This window comes from Symphodus melops, assembly GCF_947650265.1.
Source record: "Symphodus melops genome assembly, chromosome: 22".
Classification (NCBI taxonomy): Eukaryota; Metazoa; Chordata; class Actinopteri; order Labriformes; family Labridae; genus Symphodus; species Symphodus melops.
This window is the reverse complement of record NC_136712.1, coordinates 18,760,133-18,779,736: the sequence shown is the minus strand read 5'-3', so window position 1 is coordinate 18,779,736 and position 19,604 is coordinate 18,760,133. Positions and strand designations below refer to the sequence as shown.

At 44.4% G+C, this 19,604-nt stretch overlaps 1 protein-coding gene across 2 annotated transcripts in view; it reads right to left on the bottom strand.

Annotated features, from left to right (window-relative positions):
• chst11 (carbohydrate (chondroitin 4) sulfotransferase 11) overlaps positions 1-19,604 on the bottom strand; it is a 77,630-nt gene that overhangs the window by 17,889 nt on the left and 40,137 nt on the right. For both annotated transcript variants that reach the window (XM_079335408.1, XM_079335409.1), the window contains exon 2: positions 1,077-1,162. In XM_079335408.1, the coding sequence (XP_079191534.1) occupies positions 1,077-1,162 (86 nt within the window). The remainder of the gene's footprint in view (positions 1-1,076; positions 1,163-19,604) is intronic.

The following is a 19,604-nucleotide window of genomic DNA, read 5'->3' as shown; positions in this document are numbered from 1 at the left end:
AAATAAATAAAATCCTCAGGAATGTGGCTTCAAGGTTCTCAAAGCCTGAGTAATCACCATCCTTTCTCCAACATTTGCTCTTTGTCTTCCAAATCTAATTTCCGTACAATCTCGCTCATGAATCCAATACTTCTTGGCAGCCGCTCGCACTGATTTGGCGGCCAAAGAGCCTCTTTTTAGCCCTGAAATTAACGGCTGCCTGCAAGCTTGGAAATCCTCCTGAAATGCATCATATGCTTTGGAAAGTGGTCAGCAGCGATGAGCGTACAATACCAAAGACTACAAAGTAGTTAATTGTGCAGAACCACAGACAGAATTTATAAGGATTCAAACACATTTTCCTTCACGTGTGTGGTAATATGATGGGAGTCTTTTCCTTTCAAATCTTGGCCTGTTCATATTTAATTATAACCATTAACATTCTCTGACCTGCTTCTTCATCCGTCCCCTTTTCCAGCTCCTCAGCGCCCACGCTGTAAACGGCCGTATAAAGCAGCAAATCTATTAACACTGCAGCCTTTAATACGCTTTAATTTCATGCTGGCAATCATGTACTTATGGCAGGTGTCAAGTTCTCATTCCCTGAAGCTCTTTGTATCTAAGTGGGGAAAACAAAAGATTCTTCACAGGCTGGAACAGACACTGACAGGGAAATAATAGTGCTGCTACTCATAAAGACGAGGGAGGGAGACAACCTGCTCAAAGTAAATCGTGTTTCTTTTCTCTCGCTCGATGAGCGAAGGGAGATGGAAGTCTGAGGCCAAACCTCTGTCCCTGTTTCTGTGCCTTGATGGCTCTGCCGTCTTCAGACTACCTGAAGGACGATGGACGGCCATCAGGCTGATTCTGTCCCCTTAAGTTTAAAGCGGGCAGCTGAGTTGGTCCTGTCACTTTAGGCTTGACATTCGGGCTTTGATGCACGTTGCAATAAGGAAAGACAGAGCAAAAATCCACGTTAAGGATATAAGAAGAAATAAAATACAGCTGATCTGAAGCCAGCTGGAGTCTGGGACTCGGACGGGTTTGTTGGGTCAGTAGTTCAGAGAGAGAGAGAGAGAGAGCAGTTGTCTTCCTACCTGTGTGGGGTTGTAGAGCTCCTGCAGGGCGTTGCGGGATCCTTTCCTGCAGCAGCCTTCCACCATGAAGGGGTTCCTCCGCATGACTGCAACACACAGAGGAGAGAGCACTAAGCACCGAGGAGATATCAGGAAGACGAGTCAAGCTCAAAGACACGCTCGAGACCCGGCTCTGTCAAACTGTTACACTTCTAAATGCTGTTTTGTTTTGAGAAAAACTTTCACTCATTACTGTTTGGATTGTGCAGGATGCTGCAAAAAACTTTTTTTTTTAACGCTGCACCTTCTTCCAGTCTCACTTCCATCGTTGCATTAAAACCTTAGCACCGCCCTGTGTGTGCACTCTTACTGCAGATTCATTTGTGTTCAATCCTGCGGGATGCCGAGTGATGTGAACCCGACGTACAGAGGTCTCACGGTGGCAGGAAGCTGAAGAAACGTGTCGTTGCTTTGTTTAGTTCATGCTTTGTCAGGTCTGTTTGCAAGGCGAGACCGGCACACGACCTTTAAAAAGCTCGTTTAATAAATGGAGTTCAGCGCCCATTTCTGATGCAATCTTAGGAAAAATTCACAGCGGGTAAACTCTTTTTTTTTGTACGCAGCACCACTTGAATTTGAAAGTGTGCATTCATTAGCATCTTTATATGGATTTAAACCTGCAGCACGTCAAAACGCTTCACTTAACTCCTCCAACGACCCGCTGCAATTAAAGCAAAAAGTCTTTTTTGCATAACAGCAGCCACCACAGCTCACAGGAGAACACCACAGTGAGTGATTCTGTTTCTCCCGTACGAACCACTTTATAGACGCCGTAAATCGGCAGCTTTTATTTGAGCGAGACGAGATGATCAGATGAAGGATCTATGAATCACGTCGCCGGGTTTGATGGAGTCAGTCAGTGTTGCTGCCAATTTATCCATTTGATCATGTGCAGGGCGGAAACGTAAACATGTCCCGTGACTTTGAGAGGATCTTTACCGACAGAGAGTCTGTATAAAAGAACTCATTATTTTTGAATAACATCCCTGTAACCCAGAGAAACGTGTCTCGCTGTTACATTCAAGAAAGGAAGAAGTCTGAAGGCTTTTGAGATATCGTGTTCATTTTCTCTGGGAAGATTGTGCAACCTCTTATAAAATGACTTGCTATAAAGTACAGAAGCCCAAAGAGGACATTAATCAGAGTTTCGATTTCACTCTGTCTTTACGTGATAAGATCTAAACAATGAAACAAACTTGTTTAGAAATTAACTTCAAGGTATATTGGAGACTGTGAATATTAATGGGCAAAGCCTGAGTGACGTCACCAAGTCAAGCTAACGGGTCGCCCACCTGTCAATCAAGTCAACAACACGCATTACTGTGATTAACACGTATCACGATATAATCAAAATGGATGAGTGATTAAAAAAAGTAGGACAATAACTAATCACACCAGGTTTAAATTAAGCAGGTTGTTAAATCTGCTGTATTATATCCTGTGCTTCTGCAGCCAGCCTCTAGTGGACACTCCAGGAACTGCAGGACTTTGCACATTTTTCAACACCAGAGGTTGCAGCTTGGTGCGTGTCCTCTCAAGGTTGGTGAAAAGCTCCTCCACCGTGCACGCTGATTCTTATTTCCTCTCCCTCTTTACGACTCTGCTGCAAAGGCTTAAAAAACTTTATTGACTTTTATTAACATTAGAGGGGGTTCGTGTCTCCTTCTCTGTGCTGTGTTCCTAAAAGAGTCCAGTCTAACAGCTCTTTAGTTTGGCTGCGGACCCCTGGGACCCGCCCTGGAGGACACCACTTTAGGAAGTACGGCTGTAAACGACAGAGTGCTGCGAGGAAGAGGCAAAGAGTTACAGGGATAAATAATGAGAGCAGTGACTGGAAGCCAAGGGCGAAGTCACAGTTCAGCGTTTGTTTGGCTGAATCTCAGCTCTTTACACAACTCCATACAGAGCGGCGGCGGCGGCGGCTGCTGGCAGCGGCTCACACTCCGCCCCCGCCAGCCGGCCGGTACACACACACACACACACACACACACTCTCTCTCTCGCCAATTACTTTGCGTGGAAAAACGCTGAAGGACGGTGCGGGATCGACAGCAAGGAAAACGAAGCAGTAACGAGAAAGCCGAGGATTGAATGTCACTTTATTCCACACGTCATCCTGCCTCATGTTCATGCATGAACATGTGCTGCAGCCATCAGGACAGGCCATGATGAGAATAACAAACCATGCACTAAATACTCGGGTTACATTTCTGTACAGTACGTCTCTATCAGATCATCCAACGCCATGCTTTTCCCCTCACATCACTATCACTCAGAGTGACGCAACATTCAAGCCTTTTCAGTTTGCTGGATCGACTTGGTCTTTTCATTAGAAACTCTTTAGCAGCTTGTGACGATTAATCAACCTCCTGATTATGAGATAAAGAGAAATTAATTAACATAAATGCTTTTTTTAGTCTATAAATGTTCTGGCAGCTTTACTTTCCTGTTTTTTTTAATTGGATGAAAGTTCAGTATTTTTGGAGCTTTTGACCGTTGGTCGGATAAAACATTTTATTTGAACTTTGATTGATCGTATTCTTAAACTGTCTGCAAGCACAGAAGGTCATTTTGAAAGTAGAAACACGTTCGATGGCTTTCAAAGCAGCATCTGCTCAAGACCGAGTCAAGACTTGGTGAGACCGAGACCCTCATCTTGAGTGCGTCTCTCATTTAGAGCGTCGTCATCAGGGGATGAAAATCAAACTGGGAATGAAATGAAGTTATTTCTTATTTTGGAAAGCTCGAGACCAAGATCGATTTTGAGAACTACAACACTAACAGACGTCACGTCATGGCGGCCCGTCAACTGGGTTATTCTAAATCTGTCCATCTCCAAGGATCAATCCAAGAAAGATATCGGCCAATGCATCAGAATCACGTTTTTTCCTTGATAACGGTAGAATCTAAGAGAGACCAGATGTTCATACTACAGGCTCACACTTACACGGCACAGTCCTGAAAACGAGATAATGGAACTTTTTTAAACTTTGAATTGAAGCCGGCTCCATTAGGACATTACCTGTCCTGCACCCTTCATTACTCAGTGAGCTGTTTTACTTTGAGGAGCATACATTTGCAATTATTAACATTTTAAAAGCCTCATTACTATTTTTTACCCACACAATGAATCTTAGCAGGAATAAAATTAATTGATCTAGTGGTTATATTTAAATAATGGCTATAATTCACCATGATTTAATACAACAATTAATTAGAGCAGAAGTCCTGATTCTCTTCTTCGGTCCTCTCATCCTCTAAAGATAGAAAGAGAGACGTAACACATGGAAAACAGAGCGTGGGGATTAAGGCTGAACGATTTATCGTTTTCTGATCGAAATCGCAATTTCAAAAAACGCGATCACGTGATCGCCAAAGCCGCGGTTTTTGGCAGTGCTTCTCCCGACTGACCCAGGAGCTGTTGTGTTAATTTACACATTCTGCCCCTGCGTGTGTGACTTCTTTAGTCTGATACACAGCTCCACAGATAGCTCACAGTTTTCCTCCAATAAAGAAGCTGAAGTTTGTTTGTCCAGTCTTTAATAAAAGAAGCTGTAAAACTAAACAGACATCAAAACAGAAGTTATTCATCTCATAATTCATCTCATAATATGCTAAACAAGCTTGATGCTAACGTCTATGAAAATCTGAATAGGAATGCTAGCGGTTAGCATCGCAAATGTGTCAATTGTTGACTCACGTTGTAACTTTATTAAACATACTCAAAATAAACAATGAAAGATCTGAACATGAAATGACGCTCACAGGTAAATGTTTCAGCCGTATGGCTAGAAGAAAATATGAGACATTGTTAGCTTCTCTTGTGGCATAACTTCAGTGAACTAAGTCACCTACGGCAACCCCAAAGGCCCAAAATATATATCAACACTTCAGAGCAGATTTCTGTCAAACTGACACTAAAAACAAGAACATCACACCATCTGTGTGTTTCTTCTTAATAAATAAATCTGAAATCAATTCTTAAGTTTTTATTTTATTAATTTAGAGTTCTGGCATTTAAAGTTTTAACTGGTATGATGTCATTTCCTGTCATGTTTGTAAATGTTACTGTACATTGAGAACATTGCACAAGCTTGATTTGAAGAAAATCGTGATACAAATCGAAATCGCAGTTTCTGCCAGAAAAATCGCAATTCAATCTTTTCCTAAAATCGTTCATCCTCAGTGGGGATGAAATGCATCCAAAGGGCTGAGGTCAGGGGTCGAACCTGCAGCCAAAGAATCGAGCATGTGAGCTACTGACTGAGCTAAACCAGCGACAAAAATATTCAAATGCAACAACTAGCTGCATGTACATACATTAGTGTCCGTTTTTTCCAAATGCCAGTGAGTGACATTTTAAATTAGGTGATCTTGTGATACGGCGGGATGTAGAGCATGAATCGCAAAGTGGAACAAGCACCCGAGGGGTCAGGGGTGTCGCTGATCTGTGCCGACAAAATGTCACTGAAAGAGACTGAAAAAAGGACAAACGAGCAGAACAAGAAGGAGACTGCTTCATCTTCTTCATCGCCGACATGTCTGCACCCAGGGGTCAATCCTCTCACCGCCTGTCAGCGATACCGGGTCACAAGCTCGTTCTACACATTAGCCCGGCTGAGCGTAGCTTTGTATAAATGTTTACTCATATTTACGATGTGCAGTGTGAGGATGCACATCTGCTGTGTGAAGCTGATAATGTCAAATTCTACATTTGCTTATCTTCACACCTGCTCGTGCGCTAAACTGTAAATGTGCAAATCTGTCAAGAACAAACATGCAAGTCTGTCCCTGTTTCCAAGCCAGCAGCACAATGATGATATCTTTCTGCAACTGTCTGTATTTTTCCCCTTTATGTCTTTTTTCCCGTCAAAAATCAATAAGGGTTCTTCTGCGCTCTCTCACGTTTCAGAGGAGCTTCAAAGCAAAGGTCTCGGGTCACATTTCATACCAGGCTCTTGAGTTTTTCTAAATTCCTGGTTAAAAATTAAAGAACGGCGCACAGATTTATCCACAATCCCTGGATGTGAACCCTAATCCCTCTATTGGCCCAGACTAGATCCATTGCCGAAGCCCCCGGGAACGAGCTGAGCGCTTGTTAGCGTAACGAGTCTCAACAGACAGGCGTGACCTTCAAACGCCGAGGGGAGGATGGAGACAGGCGAGACACACACACACACACACACACACACACACACACACACACACACACACACACACACACTCCTGTACATGCACGATTAATCATGCACACACACTAAAAAACAGCGTGCGTGATTGATAACCTTGTTGCTAAAGCCAGCCTTTAATAATGCAGCTGTACACTCAGTCCTAGTGCTGATGTGTAAACAGGCAATTACTGCTTTCTTTGAGCTTTCGATGCAATAATGCAATCATGGGATATTTGCTTTTTAGGCTCGCTTCACTGAAAGCACAAACACACACACACACACACACACACACCTCCATCCCCAGCAGCCGGCTGAATCAGCAGAGCGGGTGTGATCACTGATTGCTGTGGACACGAGCTGGAGGTGGAGCTGCAGGTAATGAGGATTCGGCCTCAGTGTGTGTGTGTGTGTGTGTGTGTGTGTGTGTGTGTGTGTGTGTGTGTGTGTGTGTGTGTGTGTGTGTGTGTGTGTGTGTGTATCACTGATAGGTCACAGAGCTGTGGGGATATTTATCTGTTAGCACCAGCGAGCCGGCTGCTAACGACAGCAGGAGACAAAATGAATCAGGCTGAAGAAGCAGGTCTGTGCAGGGTGTGAAAAGCAGCAGATTCAATGCATCCTGTCAGCTGTACTCCTTAATAAGAGACAGTGCAGTGACATTCAGTGCAGTGGAAAAGGGACGCTTTCTCTGTAGACTAAACCTGCTAGTAGGCGGATGCAAATCAAGTCAGTTGCAAAAACTCTGTAATGCATGAGAAGGATTTATTTTACACCTTTTTGCAGCAGCAAAAAAAAACCTTTAACAACATTAGAACTTAACAAACGTGGACAAAATCCAGCCTGATTTATAGACGCTTTCAGACACCTGCATATCCATCAGAAAGATTTGTTTTCTCTGCTGGATCAGCTGCTCAAACATTCAATATCAACACTGGGGGAAAAAAAACCCTGGAAAGCCGAATCCACAGGCCTCCATCTGCGCTGTAAAGAGTTATTAGACTCCACTGGGGGAAAGAAGAACCAGCGAGTGTGTTTGGTGTTGAAACGACAAGTTTAAATAATCCCAACATTTTTGTCCCAAAGTGACGGACGCAACGGGAGACAACAGCTCTGACGTCCTGTGACGCAAAAACACTATTTTTGTAAATGGAGTTTGGTGGCTTCAAAGAGAGCGATGGAGCTAAAACAGTTTGTCTCAAGAAGTTAAAGATCTGACACAACATTCTCAGACTTCTTTATTCAGTTACGATGAATAATGGGAGAATTACCCAAATAGCTTTCATGAATCTCAGATTTTCTGAATCCTTTGAGGCTGTATTCATTATATTTACAGTGGAAATTCAATTCAAACCCACTGAAAACACGATTCGTCTTGCAGCCCACATCCATGAACGGCTTTTTCATCAGCTGCCAGAGAATCTCCAGAAACCAATGTTTGTGAAGGTATATGCTGATGAGACGAGAGAAAAAACACATATTTCTAAATCCATCTGTCCTCATATGGTGCTCATCCCCCCCCCCCCCCACACACACACACATTAACGCACACACACACATAAACGCACACACTCAGTGACAAACAAGTAATTTAAATCCGTCCACACTGGCCTTATCTCTGCGCTCTGATGCCTCCAGGTATGAACCAAACATTGGTTGAACTGTTTAATCTGTCAGTAATCCTGTCTGTGGTCTGCCTGACTGTTCATCCTACACACACACACACACACACACACACACACACACACACACACACACAGTGGGACCAGTACAGCGGAGCTGAAACCTCGCTTACAGTCGCTGGATGACTCGTGCACGCCCACCAAAATCGACAGGAACACATAAGGTCACCCGGTGTCCTGCAAACACCCGTCTCATTGGTTGGTGGTGGGAAGAGAGCCGTAGCCATGGTAACCACTCCCCCTCAACCATCCTCACACCTGCACCGTCTGGCTGAATTCCTCAGGACCGGATTCAGGCAAGGTCATGGGAAAGCAAAAGCTTTTTTTTTTTTTCTTTTTTTTTAATTTCCTCAGTGCTGACAGGTATCAACATGTGCACGCACGCACACACACACATACACATACACACACACACACACACACACACACACTCTGCTCAAGTATTAAAGTAAGTACGAATCAACGCTGTGGACCCAAAAAAAAAAAAAGCTGCAGAAAACATAAAAAAAAAAAAAACATATACTGGGAAAATTCACAGGAGTCAAAAAATCTTAAATCTGAGCAGGAAAAAGAAAACTTAGATCCCATTTAAAAGTGTGAAGTCCTTTTGAGATGAAGATACTTTAAAGGTTCAGAAACAGTACCAAGCCCTGTGCATACCTTTGTAAGTGTACCGGACCCTTATCTAGACCCCGATACATGAAACCAATTATACAGCTGAAAGCTGCCACTCTGAACTCGTCGTTTTGATGACGACCGATCCGTCTTTTAAAAGATACAAACTTTCCTGAGAGGTTGTGATCTCCAGGAAAGTTACGGAGACACAACTCAAACACTCCAGCGCTAGTTTTAATCCTCCGAGTGTTTCACTGCACGGCAGTTCAAACACCAGTTTGTACTCTCAACTTCAGAGAAGCTGTAGGTGCAGCTCGAACACACACACACACACACACACACATTCAGCTTTCAGTAGGCTTAGCAGGGATTCTCTCACAGCGACAGCCTGAACCGCTCGTCACCATCCAAAACGCTCCGATTTCAACTTTATTATTCCTCCCTAAGCAGGTGGAGAGAAGCTGGGAAGCTTCCAGCTCAGTACGACAATCAGACGGGACCACTCAAAGAAACCCCCAGTGAACCTCCCGGGATGCTCCTGGACCTCGGCCTCTCTGAATGAAGCAGCTTCGTTCTAGAGAAGGTCAGATGAAACGTCTCTGCTGGCTTTAAAAAGTGACGGACTAAACGTTGAGATCCAGGCGCGAGCAGCAGCCAAAGATTCCTCTGCCGAGCGGCGCCAGAGCAGGACAGAGATGTTTGAAGCCGTGACAGTGACGGACAACAGCGAGCTCAGTGTTGTCCTGCTCTCCATCAATCTCCCCTCGTCAGGTGCTTCAGCTCGCTCGCCCTTTTTCTGTCAACACAGAAGGACGCACTCATCGCTGGAAGTCCTGCATTTATGAAGCGCTCACCATCACATGAAGGTCAACTTCAGGAGTGAAAAGGTTTTTAAAGGAATGAAAGAAGTAACACTGAACTGTCGGTGCGTCTTCATCAAAGGGAAACAACTGCTCATATTTCATATTTAAGTGTAAAAATGTGATTTTTAGCGTCTCGACAGATGATGCGTGTTTCGTAAATAACGATCACGCTAACGCCATAATGTTTGTTTTTGTTGCTGATTCATTTTAGTCGTCGAGCATCATCACTCTGCACTCAGTAAATAACACACTGCGTTAATATATTCTCTCAGCATCTCATTACACTCGAGGGGCTCCGTACGCAGCAGGCCCGCTCCTGCACATGCTCAGTGCGGCCCGGCAATCACGCACAACATCTGCCGCCATCTCTCAGCAAAGGATTATGGGCCGTTGGAGGAGGATTAATTTGTCGCTAATCTTAACTTCACAGTGGGAGAGTGTGTGGGGTTCCACTTCACACTGGGTCGCCTGCACATCAGCCAACACACACACACACACTCGCAGGGCTGATTGGGTCTACACACTGACTTCCAGAACACCACGTTTGAGAGTGTGTGTGCGTGTGTGTGTGTGTGTCGGGTTGTTATCGTCCCACACAGAGCTGGAGTGCTGCGGTCTAATTGGGATTTAGATGAACAATGCAAGCGGAGCAGAGAAGCAGAGATACAGGTGATTAGCAATGTTGGCACAACTTAATACAAAGCTCAGTAAGAAGTTAGGCAGTGAGTGAGTGTGTGTGTGTGTGTGTGTGTGTGTGTGTGTGTGTGTGTGTGTGTGTAAAACCAATCACATCTCCAGCAATGATTGGCTGCTTGTGTCTCTTCCTGGTTGGAGCGCTCAGTCTAATCCCCTTAATGATGATTACCAACATGACGATAATACACAAGCAATTATACGGCGTGGACGGTCTCAGACACACCTCAGACTCAGAGTCAGATAAAACTCTCGACTTCACGACTTCTCCGCTCACCTTTAACTTCAGTCCGTATTAATCTCACAGATACTGTACGTGCAATCAGCAGACCACAGTCTGACAAAGAGGAACTCACAAGTTCACTGATCGTTCGTATTTTACTTGCGTCGGTGCTGGAGAGGTTTCAGGAGGAGGTTAACACAGATCTGTGTTTTCAACAGGAGCTGATTACGCTACAAACAACCTTTGATGTGTTCTATTTTCAGATGAATAAATTATGACAAGACAGGTTTTCTCTTTGCATAAATATCAGATAGATGTTTTTTACTTCTGCCCTGAAGAGTCTTTAGGTTTTTGAAAGTGATATAACCACATATCTTTGTATCAGTCCGTTTTGTGCAGATCTGGGATCTTTGTGCTACATAGAAGTTAAGTTACAGAAGCTGTATGAGCTGGCAACAACATTAAAGCATCTGTAAGATCTCCCTGTTTGTGTAAAGCTGACAGATGCATAAACTTTTCAACCACTGGAGCATTACAGAAACGGGTCACTTCAGGTCCTTCTTGGGGGGAGAAGAAGGGACAACATGAAATCAGTCGATACAAAGATGAGCATCAGACCGCCTCGAGAGCGTCTACATCACCAGAACAGCCAGCCGGGCTTTTTCAGGCCTGCTTTAACACATCACAGGCGTGAGTGGAGCAGAGCGGCTGCAGGTCAGGAGGAGGAAGGGTGAGGAAGAGGAGGAGGAGGAGCTCACATCCCGTCACTGAGCAGGCAGCCTCTGCATCGCTCTGCAACAAGCTTTCATTCATTTAACATGAGGGATTCCATTACTGATGCATTAGTCCTGTGCAGACGCACTGCGGTAACATGCTGGATGTTTGAACGGAGAGATAAAGCACATTAAATCCAAACCTGATGAAGAACTTTTACTTCATCCTGCGCAGGATTTAAATAAAAACGATAGAAAGAAGCGTTTTCATTGACACACAGCGACGGGGTCGTGTGAGAGTTGTGAGCTTTGGGGTTCTCATGTTGCTTGATGTCATTTGTTGTTACCCAATCTATCCCGCCAGCCCGCTAGTAAAGGTTCGGCTTGATGTCGGTACGAAGCAACGTGTGAATACAGCGGGAACTTCATCACGCGAGGCGAGGCGGATGGAGATAATAACACGACGGTGTGTGTAACAGGTGCAATCGTCATGCACGTAACGAAGCTGCTTCTTCTGATCGCCTGTTTTTGGCTCCCACTCTTGAATGCACAGTATGAAAACAAGGATGGCGGGGAATCATGGGAGTGATTCTCCCGGCATTTGGCAGCAATCAGACCTATTTACATGTTGATGTTCTTTAATGTGTCACTGTTTTTGAATATGCACTACTCGTCTCTTTTCAATTAGGTTTAAAGGGTTTATTGTAGGATCAGGATATTGCCCTTATGGCACAAGACCCTGAGGACCAGAATGCATTGCAGCCCCATGAGTGGGGAGTGATTGCACGTTTGACGGATGCAGTCCTGATTTTGGTCGAATCTTTGGGATAAATGTTGTTTCAGAGGAATAAATAAAACATTTGCAGCTTCAAGGCGTCTTCCATTAATGAGCTCAATAATGAATGCCTGACGAGAGGAAATACTGTATACTAATCGCTTGGTATTTAAAAATCTTATTATGCTGTGAAATTATGGATGCATGTATTGCAGCCTTAGAGGCGAAACTCGGGGTAAAGTTGGCCTTTAAAGCACTAAAATCTCATCTTTGTAACGGCGTACATAATGATTTAATGCGGCTGCGTCATGCATTTGCATTTTTATCAGCTTCTCCGTCTGCTGGACATTTAGAGGACACTGTTCAAAAACACACATTACTCGACAGAGGCGTCGGCTGTGCAAGATCGACAACGTGGCTGAAAATTCGACTGCTCATCAAAAACTAACACAAATTATAGCTCCCCATCGTCGACCTCGATGAAGAAATCATGAATCAAGAGATCGGAGTCCAGGTCGGAGATTCTTGTCTCTGTTTTCTGCCAACAGGCTGATGCAGCATTTCATTCCCCCACGCCGGATAATCCACGGACTGGGAGAACTTTCTTCTCTGATAAATAAAAATGTTGTGTGAATAAAAAGTCGAGTTGTGCAGGAGAACACGGTGTTCAGTCACAGACAGATATCTTAGTGAAATATTCATTTTAAATGTAAGAATAAAAACCCTCGACTCTTGACTGGGTTCCTTCACCTACGCTCGCTCGTCCCAACATTTCCTCTCTCTATTCCAAAAAAAGAAAAAGTCACTTATAATATAATATAATAAAAATGCAAATGCCCTATTTTTTAATTATTATTTTTTTGTAAAAGAGATGAGAAATAAAACGTGGATTTCACATTTTACTCTTTAACTTGTGGCTCTACTTAAGAAAACACATCAGATCAACAAAAGTATAAAAAACAAACCAGATAATAATAAAGACACTAAAAAACACAGTGAACACCATGTTTAGAGGCTACAGGACTTAAAGCATGAGCAGCCTGGGTTTGAATTCGACCTCTGTCTCGCTCTCTGATTTCTGTCTCTCCAGTGAAGGCTGACTGCACAAGTAAAAAAAAAAACACACATTATAGTATTTGACTTTACAAGAGAGTACTTTTTGTTTTGATCAAGTTTGTGTGAAACCAACAGAAAACAAACACGGTTCAAGGTTCTCTGAATAAAAGATGAAAGTTAATCCTGATTTATTGTCTTTTCTGAAACTCTATTATCCTGCAAAACCTTGCAAGCCCAATGGCACGAGACCCCCAGAGGGGATTTGAACCTTTAACCCTCTGCCTGCTCATGCTCATGACATCACTTCCAGTCTGCTCATCTCCCGCTTGGACCCCGTGAGTCATAGCTGCCCTGTCACTGCCTGAGTCAACATCCCCCTTCTCTAAAAAGGAAAGGAATTCAAACCCAGCAGGCCTGTGATGGGAAACAGGACCACAGATGTTCACTTAAATCAGACACCTAAAACACACGGACAGCGAGGGGCAGCCTGACAGAGAGCGGAAACATGATTGTTGCAGCCTCCAGACTTGAATTATTTACATGCTGGGGAAGAAGAATGTAAAGAATCGTATGACGTTAAAAGTCTCCTTTTAAATCCTGAAAATAGACGTTTGGACATGTTTTATTGGTTTGGGAAAGTCGAAGGAGATGCTTCAGCTCTCACACACACACACCGGGTGTTTCCCCAGACTTTAATTGAATAAGCATGTTGGGAAATAAAATATGCAAATCATATAAAGTTTTATGAAGAACCTCCATCAAATCAGAAGTCTGCAATTCAATAATGGGTGGTGTAGGCGGAGGGAGACGAAGGAAACGTGGACTTAATGGAGTTCAGGCTTTGATGGATGGCAGGAAGTCAACAAGTGATGGCTGTTTATAGTCCCCCCCCCCCCTCCCCCGGGACACACACTCTCTCTCTCTCTCTCTCTCTCTCTCTCTACAATCTGACTGAGTGGAAATGGACCAGCAGTGAAATGCGGTCAACTGAGGGCCGATTCATTTTGAAGGTGGCCAAGCGTGGAAGAGACCCTGTCACATGAGCCGGGGTCGACCGGAGCACCACAGCAGACGCTGCGAAACAAAAAAAAACAAAAAAATCACAAGACCGGGTATGGTTCTTACATGAGGATGAGGAGGGGAAAGACTTCTGCCTGGATACAGACGGGCAGAGCAGAGAGATCAGGCTGAACTCAGTGAACCTCCTCTCACACGCCCCGTGGGAGACACACACCAAACACACACCCTTCACCCCGCCCCCGCTCGCCGCCACACTCCACCCTGCAATGAGGAGCGTGAATGGAGCCAGGTGAAGAGGAAAAACACGTGATCAGACGGAGGTATCCGATCCCTGAGGGGGGGCTGTCACCCTGAGAACGTCACAGGAAGCAGTCAGGTGGAAAAACAGACGGCATTCTGGGAGAAGATCAGCAACAAAGACGCTTAAAACAAAAAAAACCACAGAGTGAAATTATCCCTGCCCCGGTCCTCTTCGCCTGCACTTGAGGGTCGAATGCATAAAACATCTGAAGTCAGAGAAACGCTCTCAGATGACGAGATGCTGTGAGTAATTCATGAGCGTTTTTAGCCGTGAGAGACCTTTGAGGAAAGAGAGATATTGAGCTCTAATGATGACAGAGGACGGCTGGGCTCACATGACTGGAGTTCTGATCCAACGACAAAGAGACGCACAGAGTGTCCGCTCAGTTTCCAGATTGGAAGTAAATAAGCGGGGTAACGCGTCGCCTAATTCATCGGCTCAACCAGACGTGGAGTCAACGACGTCCGCCGCCACCAGCAAAGAAAACATCCCTGAGACTGATTTCAGTCATAACTAGGGACGTAACCATGAACTCGTGATACGATTCACAATACTGTGTTCACGATACGATTCTCTAATGTTTTATTTTACAAAATAAGACGTGACTGAAAAAGATTCCTTCATCAAAAAACACAAATTCACCTTGTAAGCTCTTTGGCTCTTGCACTCGTTTCGGGTCTAAATACTCGCTTGATGCAAGTTAAATAGATGTAAATTGTATTTTATACCTACCTCCATAAAATTATTAAATAGTGCAAGATAGTGTGTGAATGAGAGATTCATAAAGGGACTGTGCAATATAATAATAGGAGTGCAATAGAATTAAGTAATGATGTTATATGTGCAATAGGAGTGTGTGTGTGATGTGTGTGTACTTTGTGCTGTGAGGAAGTTTATGTTGTAACTTCTCTTGTGTCCAAAGCATCTAACTATCTAACTAGCTAACTTGATAGTGTGGTTTGGCCTCGCAGTTGCCATGGTAACGCCTGCTCTACAGCTGCTGACGCTCATCAAATCACTGCGATTCATTTTTCAGAGTACCGACGTGAACGGTGACACCTTTGATCGAGGAGCGGTTCATCTTTACATCCCTCGTTATCTAAAAGCAAACCTCTGGATTAAAGAGATAATCCCGTTCACTGATATCACTTATCACAGAGCTGACATGAGGAGACACACACACACACACACACACACACACACACACACACACACACACACACACACACACACACACACACACACACACACACACACACACACACACACACACACACACACACACACACACACACACACACACACACAGCGTCGAGCCTGGTTTGGACCGTGGAGAGAACATGCAAACTCCTGGCTGTGATTTCTTTTGAACAGCATTTGTAGAAACTCTTCTTCCTGAAGTTTTCAGTGATGCTGGAGGCGTGAAGCCTGAGGGAGCCGGAGGAAACACAGCTGCTGATGCATTTACATTACACCCTCGCTTCTCGCCCATGTTGTGTCTGCACAATTTAACAGTGAGTGTAATCCATAAAAAGAAAAAAAAAGTCGCTCCATTTTGAGAAACACCGGCCCCGTGATCAAAAACTCAGGCGTCTGATAACAGATGTAAGAGATGGAGCTGAATATTACAGCGTTTGTTTAGAGACGGAGAAGCGCCACGTGAAAAATGAGCCGGGTACAGCAGCTCTGTCGGAGGCCGAGGGAGGGATGCAGGAAGAGTGGACGTGACGAGATTCTCAAAGAGATGAGTTATCAATACACGCTGAACATAAGGAGCTGCTGCTGCTCGGCCCGTGGCAACGCGCTCTGAAGAAGAAGAAGAAGAAGAAGAAGAACAGGAGGAGGAAGAGGAGGCATGAGGCCACGAGCAGGGATGTGCTAATGCTAACAGCTGGGTTCAGAAGGGTTTAAGAGTCAAACTAAGCTTGAAAGTGTGAAGTTTGAGGCCCCTGCAGAGGCCGGAAACACCAGAGAGGCCAGATCTCAAAACTGATGGATAATCAATGAGTGCAGCTCAGCACTCTGAGAAGAAGATCCTTGGAGGAGTCCTGCAGTGAAGCCTCTTTTGTTGAGCCTGCCTTTACTTCTTCTTCCTCAGTTCGAGTGCTGGAGTACATTTCCCCCGAAGGACTTTGGACATCTCTGAGAGAATTGGTGCAAAGTCTGTTTCAATCAGGTTTTATGGCTAATGGAGGCGAGAAGGTCGATAGCATCTGATCTGTATGCTAAAGCAAACGAACGATTACCTTCGCATGGCACGAAGACGAGGTCATGCCTTTGTTCTCAGGGTTTCTTTTTTTCTCTTCTCTTACATTGAAAACGATTGGTAAAGCTGACTTCCTATAAGCTACAATTTCCTGAGAATCGATGTGAACGGAAAGTCCTCGTGCATTTTAAATGGTAAAGATCCGATCCAGCCACTGTGGAGAAATTGACGTCTCAGGTCCAAACTACCGTGTTGTGCTCGGCCGGTCAAAGTGAATACATTAGAAGTAGCTTCCCTCCTTTGTACTGCACAATACAGACAGCATACATGGTTCATGTTTTATTTGCACCGTGGCTGCTTTTCTTCTTCTTCCTCGCAGCTGGGAGTAAATTATCAGTCGTGCAGAGAATTTACAGAAAAATGAATCACGCTGCCACCAAACATGTAAAAAGGGAGCGTTTAGAGAGCAGAGTGCATGTTTGACACATGATTGATCCTCCACATCACATTCTTCCTTTTCATCGACTTTTCTTTAATGTTTGAATTACAGTGGAAATAATTGATGGCGTTCTGTTCGTCGGGGAACTCTTGTGGGAAAACGGCCTGAAGTTTAATTAGTGGAGTCATTTCTCTTTGTGAAGTCAGCTGACGAATGCGTGGTTTCTTTTATTCGTCTCTTCATAGTCTCGGCTGTTGTCTTTACTGCCTGGCTTACTTTAGTCATTTATTTTAAAAAAAGTTAAAGGACCAATCAGAGAGCTGCTCTCTTCCTGTGTGATCATGAAGGAAACCTGCTGTGTTGAAGCTTCTCTGACAACAATGCAGCAGCCAGTATGTCCTCCTTCTAACTTTAGATTCTGCTCCTGAATGCTCTGGATCTGATTGGACCAGAGAAGGTAGTCGGGGCTTTGAAGGCCGTTTTGGACGCCCCTGGGTTTGCCAGATATGAGAGCAGTTATCAGGTGAACAGGTGTTGCAGCGATGGAAGCGGGCAGTGGAACTGCTTCAGATAGAAGTGATTGTACCCGAGCTAAAAAGCCTCTGCATGTTTCTAATAAGCTCCAGCAGCAGAAAGCTGCTCAAACTAGGATCAATGTTGGAGATGAAACATGGAGAGAGGTTAGAACGCAGAAAGCTTTACAGAGCCATGCAGAGCTGGCTAAACACTGAAGCTACAGTGTCCACCACATGCAGAGCTGGCTAAACACTGAAGCTACAGTGTCCACCACATGCAGAGCTGGCTAAACACTGAAGATACAGTGTCCACCACATGCAGAGCTGGCTAAACACTGAAGCTACAGTGTCCACCACATGCAGAGCTGGCTAAACACTGAAGCTACAGTGTCTACCACATGCTGAGCTGTGTGAGAGGAGGGGGCGGAGCCAGGACAAGTGAGAATGAAAAGCAGAACTCTGACGGACACTGAGACTATTTCACAACACAATGGCGTGTTCAGTCATTAAATTCTCCGACACCTCTTCTGTTTTTGTTTAACAGCTAGCCTAGCTCTATCCTCCAATCATGGTAAATTCACACACACACACACACACACACACACACACACACACACACACACACACACACACACACACACACACACACACACACACACACACACACAATCCCACAAAGATGTTGAGATAATGAATATTGTGCTGCTTTTTGTGTTTTTAGGGGGTTACTGGAGGGTGATGAGTTCCACAGAGAGGTCAGGTTACACTCTTAACTGGAAGGCTTCTGTGTGTGTGTGTGTGTGTGTGTGTGTGTGTGTGTGTGTGTGTGTGTGTGTGTGTGTGTGTGTGTGTGTGTGTGTGTGCACTTCCCAGTGCTAAGCTGTATTCAGATCAATGCGCTGTGAAACATTTTAAAAGGTTTTAACCGACAAGTGTTGTCGTCTCTATGCTGATGAGTCGGCTGCTATCAGATCACTGATTTTAATGAAAGTGGTTCAATCAGTGTGTGTGTGTGTGTGTGTGTGTGTGTGTGTGTGTGTGTGTGTGTTTTGTTTAGTAGCTTGTGGGGGTCTTTGTTTACGACACACCTGCATCACTCCGACTGCTTATCTCTTTTCACGCCGTTGATTTTATTACATCTGTCTGTCTCTGTTTGATTTTGTGTGTGTGTGTGTGTGTGTGTGTGTGTGTGTGTGTGTGTGTGTGTGTGTGTGTGTGTGTTCCTTTATCTGACCCAGTGAACTGATTCAGCAGAAGCAGCAGCGGTGCGGCGTGTGTTTGTGAACGCAGCACATATCTCCCTGCAGGGTATCAATGCGGTCGTGCATCATTTTGAACAACAAATACACGAACACGCCGCATTCGTTTCATCCAACACGTCTCAGTAACAGTTTATTTTTAGGCCGGGAGGTCCTGGTGGAAATAACAAAAAGCGGAGGGGCCTCAAACAGACGAAGACGAGTGTGCATGAAATATACTTTGATGTTCATGAATCCGTGGTAGATCTACGGAGAGGAGGTGCAGCAGCTGGTCGGGACATTAGATCTTATAAATAGCACGAAGAGAGACTCAAAGGAGACAATCCAAAAACACTCATTAAACATGGAGGCCATGTTTACACCGGCAGCTTTCTCACTACTACTCCTTTCATTTTCTTCAATCAGAACGTCCAAACAGGACGCGGTCCAAACTCCTTTTTTTTTTAATTAAATCTTTGAGCCACAAACACCAGAACAAGCCAGAACTCATTACGTTGTATTACAGTCGCCCTTTTCTCTGCCGATTCAACATGGAGAGTCAGAGTTGGTCGGAGTGGGCCCAAACTGGGAGAAGCATCGATTTGATTGGCTGGATTCTTGCTGGGCTGTGAGCTGATTGAAAAGCTAACGAACGCATTTCATCCGAGGTAAATGTTCAAAATCTGAAATGACACAGTTTTCAGTCACGACACATCATAGTTCCCTCTCTGCTGTTAAAGTACGACATCATTGGTCCGCAGAGGATGCATCCTGATATTTCTGGTGTGAAGGACTAATCTTCAATTCCACTTCTTTAGTTTTTCTTAGCATTCTTGATGCCGGTTAAAAAAAAGCTGAGAACACGACAGCGTATCAAAGTCGTACCAGGTGAGAAGTGATCATCACATCATTCTCCATGATGAGCAGATTCTAATTTCATTTGCATGGCACATTCCTGCTGTCCAGAGACCTTAAATAATTCA